The following is a 6,987-nucleotide window of genomic DNA, read 5'->3' on the forward strand; positions in this document are numbered from 1 at the left end:
GGCGCGCTGACACCGCGCTGCAACTGGGTCTCCTGCTCGGGTGCTTCGCTGCTCCCTGCCTCGCAGTAATTCTGGAGAAGCTTGCTTTCAGGCATTCCCGAAAAGGTGGTTGGAGCTCGCGTGCTGCTGGCCTGCCGCTCGTTTGTCCTGCTGGCAGCTGCGAGTTTTGGCCTGTTGAGCTTGCTGTAGCACGACCCTATGGCATTAGCTGCCTGTTTGACAAGGTACTCATGCCACAGAACTTCAGATTACCGTAAACTAGAGCCAAAGTAATTTTCTCTGAGTAATTGATTAAACTATGTGTTTAGGCTCTAAACCATGTATTTAGACCCTCTTTTTCAGTCTGTGAGGCTGGAGAACTAACAAAGCAATTTCAACTTAAGAGTCTTTTTTTTAGCTTTCTGTGACACAGAAATCTCAGCAGAGCTTCACATTCAAAATTATAAAGTCCAATTTTGATACATATCTGTCTTCTCTTTTGAAAAACTTGCTGGCTGACCTTCCCAGGGTCCTCTCTAGATACTTTCAAGAAACTAACCATCATCGGACTAAAAATACATCTTATGCGTACAAGACATAGCAGAAGCACTGGCTTATTAAGTGAAACAGATGTCAGCAAATCAGATTTGTGGGTGTTTACGTATTTATCTGTTTTTCTCTTAATCAAATAAAGAATGCTGTTTGCCCTGCACCTTTTTATCTTGGATAGTATCCGTCTGCATTATGAACAGAAGGATGCAGTAGATAATCTTCAAGCAGGCAGGTGTGCAGACAAGAGGTGACTTGAAAGGGACACGTCTTCTTTGACTGTGACATTTAGATTAAAAAGATTCTCCAATTCCATATACTTAAATCCTAAAAAACACCCCACAAAAATCTCAGCGACAAACGACATTTCAAGAGGGTTAATATGTACACTTTATACACACACAGACAAGAGGAAACACACACCAGAACATTTAATTGTCTTCTTTGCATCCTGAGTGCTTATGGCTCTCCTAGCTAAAACTAGGTGTCCTTTGCCTGCACCGAAGTGTTGAGGATACACTGATGGCTTCCTTTCCAGGAAGGACAGCCCATTTACCTGGCGGTGAAGGGAGTAGTATTTGATGTCACTTCTGGAAAAGGTGAGTTAGCTTCTCCTTTGCTGCCTGCTTTGTTTTCATACGATTGTTCAGTCACTTGTTTTTAAATATCCCAAATGTATGAGTAGCCTGCAGTTGATCTGCAACAAAAAGAATATACTTTTTGCCTTTTTTAAAAAAATCAGTTTTCCTCCTCTGGTACCTCCCCCACTAAGGTTTTGTCTAGAATTTACACTGGTTTGAGATCACAGCACATGTAGACAGAGAAGCCAGCGTGGGCCAATGAGCTAGGGTGCTGGTAACAGAAGTGCTGAGCACACCTGCCCAGACCCAAGTCCTGGGCAGACCAGGGGTCAGGCCACACAGAAGCCACTGCTACAGCACGTTACTGCACTGGGCACATGAGCTGAACTGATCAGAGTATGGGGGTCCTGGACAATTGCCTTAATGGCATCATAAACAAACTGACAGCTTGGTGCTTTGTTTGTCTGGACATACACGTTGACTGACGTTCAAATCCTGTTAGACAAGGCTTGCCACTGCAAATTCCAAAGTCTTATTTCTCAGGTGAATGTAAAGCACGGCTCCTTAAATAACAGGTAGATTTTAAGACTGCAGGAGAGGAACCTCATGCTCTGTTTGTTTGGGTTTTTTTAAGGACTGGGATATATTATCCAAAAGTAGCAAATCAAAAGTCAGTTTTGGAAAGAAGAATCTTAGACTTTAATTGTTACTTTCGGATCACTGGCAAATATTTCACTGCAAAAATTTCAGTGGCTGGTGAAAAGCAGAGGCCAAACATACCCTGTACACTGTCAAATTTTTTTCAACCTCACAGAATTTTATGGAAAAGGAGCCCCATACAATGCTTTGGTTGGAAAAGATTCATCAAGAGGAGTTGCAAAGATGTCTCTGGATCCAGCAGATCTTACACATGACATAGTAAGAAAATGGACTGAGTTTAATCCCATTTTGCAAATTTTTTTTTTTTTGCAAGATGATGGTTGATAATATTAAATTACTTCTATTAATTTATTTAAGCTGGTTCATATCTTTAAAACCAAAATGCAATAATGTTCTTTAAATACATAAAATGGATATGTATTTGCTGCTCATGAAAGATGCAGAGCTAACAGCCTTAAAGAGGAAAGCTTTTAATCTGTGGAATCGATACAATTTACATAAGCACATGAAGGGGAAATTGCTGGCTGTTTAAAAAGATGTTTCCAAAGAGAGTAAATCACTTCCTTTGCCAATTAATGTAGCATATCCTCTGTCACTGACAGGGTGCTGGATGCTAACTCTGGCAGTGGGTTGGTGGGTTGAGGTGTGATTTACGTATGCAGGGAAAATGATGGGAGATAAATGGTTTGTTTGACCTGAATATATTAAAGCTTTGTCAAGGCTGAATTTGAATGAAAAGCATAAAATTACAGGTTATACTATCAGTTTTGTTAATCCTGTTTTGCAGAGTAAACCAGATAGCTGACTCTAATGTTTATAGTAATCACTAAAAAAGGAAAACACATGCAAATATCTGTATTTTTATTTCTTTGAGACAAGACTTTAATTTCCATATTTCATTTAGACAGGACTGACAGAAGAGGAACTAAAGTCCCTGGATGACATCTTCACTAATGTTTATAAGGCCAAATATCCAATTGTTGGCTATACTTCTCGAAGAATTCTGAATGAGGATGGCAGCCCCAATCTAGACTTTAAACCTGAAGATCAGCCACATTTCAACATTAAAGATGAGTTTTGAGGAACATATTTGTACCTAGAGAATGCCTGGGGAGAAGCACAATCTTTTCTGGAGTCTGTTACTACAATTAGCTATCAAGAATCAGTTTTCTGTTTAGGAAAAAAAAAGAAATATGTGTGCATACAGACATAGTTTAGAGGAAACAAATGGATCTGTATTAGTGTCCTACCCGTGGGCTGTTTGCTCCAAATTACACAAATTATTTCATATGAAAGTTTTTTCTGCCTGGATTTCTCTGTTTACAAGTGTGTAATGTGAAATTACATTCCTCAGAAGAGATGTTCTTAATAGTTGAAACAAGAATGGTGTTCTTTTAAATCCCAAGTTGTTTCCCACTCCTTGAAAAAGTGGATGGATTATCTGGACAAGCTAATATCAGTTCTCTGTGCTTCATGTGAGTGTAGGTATCACATGTACAAAGAGGTCTAATAAAGGTTTACATTTTAAAAAGTGTTATGGGATTTCATATTTGATAGGTTTGAGAATGCTGGATATAAACCCACTCAGTCTGTTCAAATGCAGTTACTGTGGAATTTCTGCAAAGCACACGGCTGTAAACCAAAAATAACACATTTTTCCTCCCCTACAAGAACTTACTGTGGCATGTATGTAAGACTGTTATGATGTTAGTTTTTAGTAAATGACACTTTATATTTTTAAAAAATAATTATCAAAGATGTCATCTGTATTAGATTATGTTTTCCTTTTAGCTTCCTCCACTCTGACAAAAAAAGGAAATGATAGCCCACTGTTTACCACATACTCTTGGAGCACAAGTTTATTGTAGTAGACTGTGGATATTGTTAGCATCTTGGTATTGACAATTTCAGCTCTCATTTTTAAATTGTTAGTTTTCCTTTGTTCTTACGCTGACTTCATCATTGCTGTTGCAACAAAGTCTTCATTCATATGTTCCTCTTCTTTTTAACCTAATACAAACCTGCAGGTCCTAGAGGGTGAAAGCAGACACCCTTGCTTGGGTTTCTCTCACAGTCTTCCAGCAACAAGAGGACCATACAAGCATGTGCTACGTACATTGCAGCTAACCCCTGGCTTTCCCTAACTCAAGGAGAGTGTAAATTGTTGTGTGTGGATTTAGCTGCCTCTGTGACAGACTGAGATCGAAAAACCAAGCAGCCACACCTAAGTGTATATTAACAACAGAAATATAATAAAAGTACAGTTCTATATTTTGTCCTATTTCTTTAGCATTTTGGCTATTTGTTTTTAAGGAAACATTTTATAGCTTATTCTCCACTTTCTGGTTTGGAGGTGCCAGCTGCCTGTCAGCTGAATAGCTAGAAAAGCTGTTTTTACTTATCTGTCCTTTCACAGTGTTACAAATTTTACTCTAACCTTGTTTTGTTTCTTTCTGTTAGACCCCTTCATTTGCAGAGGGACTCGATGGGCGCCCCCAGCTGTTGGACGGTGCTGCAGGGTGGAATAAACAACTTGGCATTTCAGAAAAGACTTGCTTCCAAGAATTATTTTTTGTTTTGTTTTATTGTTAGATACCAGCACCAGCTGGGAGTTGGGCCCTGGCCGATGCCTGCCCACAGTCATTGGTGTGTACTTGCCATCTTTATTGGAATGCACATCAATTTGGGTGTAATGGTGGGTTTTCTTTTGCCAGCACTTCACATATAATTTTCCAATGCCTACTGTTTTTTCCCCTTCCCTTCCTTGCATGCTTCCTTATGGGGCAGCTTGTGTAGCTGTGCTGCTGTGATTACTGTACTAGCCTTGGCTTCCTCAGGGATCAGCATATCCAGCTGCATTTCAAGAATGTTGTAGCTACATTGTAAATCACTGAGTGGCTTCATTGTACTATTCTTTCCCTGCTTTTCCTATTCAGGCTATGAAGGTCACCTCTGCTGATCTCAAAGTGGGTAAATCAGTTTCAATTTGTACTAAATTGCAGGTTCATTTCAGCGAAGAAACAGGAAATGGTGATAAAATGCCCACACTTGTAGTGTGAGAGCCTTGCCTGTCCAACCCACCCTCACCTGTGTCTGTGAGCAGAGGGAGATGCTCTAGTCTTGCCTTTCTGTTATAAAGACAAGATTATCACAACAGAGTGCACTTCAGAATGCAAAACATTTCCTTTTTTTGTTTTACTTCAGTCTGGGAACTGAAGGACTCATTTAATCATCTTCTGGGCTATTATATTTGAGGTTCCAACTCAACAGAACAGTGTTATGATAATAAGGCTTTAAGTGGGCATATATCCTTAACATGTTTTCACTGACTACTTTCTAAAAATTATTTCAGAGTATCACAGTATTTCATTTAGTGTTAATTTGATGATACTGTTTTATGTCTAAGCTTGTGACTTGACAACAGCCTGGAATTTATTTTGCTTAAAAGCCAACTGTCTGCTATGGTTGTAAGGTGCGTTAGCAGCTAATAACTGTTAGTCACAATTATTAGTTACTGCATCCTCATTCAACCAAGACCACCTGCCAGAATGCAGGGATTTCAAATCCTGCGTATTGAGCAGCTGAGGTTTTCCCAAGAATTTGGGATTAGACACAAACTGAAGTTATTTTTCTTCCTACCTGTAACATGTATATGGACACTACTCTTCTTATTGCCCTTTACCAAAACATGAGTGTTTCCTTGACAGAAGTGTATCAGTTTCTGTATTAGCTTTCTTACTCAGAAAAGGCTTTCTTTTTTTCTGAAAACCACAGCCTAAGCTAGCATCTTTGTGGTCTGATGATACTGGCTATGAATTTATAATAACTTGGGATCATGCTTCAGACTGCACTTGCCAGACTATCACATCTCGGGAAAAATTAAGAGGATTCTTATCTGTTTATATACAGTGCTTTGGGATGGGAGAAGCCTCATCACAGTTTGTAAATCACCTTCTTTAACTTTGGCTTCAAAGCCACCATCAGGCGACACAGTCAACAAATGATAGCTTGGAAAAACATGTAATTGCTGCTTTTTTTCCCTTGCAAGACTCCCAGGAATACATAGAATGCCCTTGATGATGCAGGAGAGAAAACAAGGGGGGAAAAAAGGTTTAGCTGAACTTTCACAAATGTATTCTGTCTTATGGATAAATATACTCAGCTGAAATGTGCTCAATTTGCATCAGCTCAAGAGAAAGCGGATGACATGTGAAAAGTTTTATGTAGGAAGTCCAACACTAATTTTTCAGCTTAAAAATATTTAAAACCTTCTGACTGCGTTTGTGAGTGAAGAAGCTGCCGTTCAGGAGGATTCCTCTGCATGTCAGCAAAACGTGTTAAGTAGCTCTGTTAGTATTTGCATATTTTCAGATGAACACTGGATATTCTCAGGGATATCTTGAAATCCCAGAACTGATGTGAGTGATGACAATCACATACTTTGTTATCAGTCATCCATTTAGGCTTTTGCTTCATTTTTTTCTGTCCATACAGGAAACGATTGTCCTGGTTCCGTGTAAAAAGGGGTTCAGGGCAGGACCCACACGGAACAGGACTATGGCCTCGCCTCTTCCCCCCCTGAGAGAGAGAGACACTTTGGAAAAAAAATGAAGTATATTTTTTAACAAGGAACAGAAAACGAAGAAGGGAGGTAAGGAAAATAATATATACAAAGATTAGGGGAAAAATACAAAAAATAAAATATACAAAACCCTCAGAAATGGTTCCAGGGTCCCACGGAGTGAAAGGAGAACTTTCCTCTCCGAGCTCCAAGGCAGGAGTGAAATTAGAACCCACTCCCTGCCTCTTACCAGAGTGTGTGTGGGAAGGGGAGGGAATACAATGGTTCACCCCCACCCGGGGTCCTCCCAGCTGCTGGAAGGTCACACCCCCATTCCAAGCCTCAAACCACAACACCGATATACAGGCTATACAACTTATATGACAAATCCATACACCATGAGTAATACTCAGATAAAGTAAAATGAACCTGTAACCTGAAAGCTATTTAAATGATATACAGTTTTCAAAGAAAATAATTCCTTTTCAGTCAATGCTTTGATTACAACAAACAAAAGCCCCCTTAATTTGTAAAAATTACTTCAACGCATAGTCCTATCTGTGAATGCCAATTCCAGATAGTTATAATACAAAATCTGACTGCTTTGATAGAAAAATCAGTGCTATATCAAAATGTGATTTTTTTTTTCAATTCTGT

General features: G+C 39.2%; 1 protein-coding gene across 1 annotated transcript; it reads left to right on the forward strand.

Annotated features, from left to right (window-relative positions):
- Positions 1–1,066: 1,066 nt before the first annotated feature.
- NENF (neudesin neurotrophic factor) lies at positions 1,067–2,850 on the forward strand (the record flags this gene model as incomplete). The annotated part of the gene is made up of 3 exons (XM_008949214.1): positions 1,067–1,127; positions 1,924–2,027; positions 2,674–2,850. Coding segments are annotated over 3 exons (342 nt in total), but the record flags the coding sequence as incomplete, so codon positions are not given.
- Between the last annotated feature and the right edge of the window lie 4,137 nt (positions 2,851–6,987).

This window comes from Merops nubicus, unplaced genomic scaffold, assembly GCF_000691845.1.
Source record: "Merops nubicus isolate BGI_N331 unplaced genomic scaffold, ASM69184v1 scaffold36631, whole genome shotgun sequence".
In the NCBI taxonomy this organism is placed as follows: Eukaryota; Metazoa; Chordata; class Aves; order Coraciiformes; family Meropidae; genus Merops; species Merops nubicus.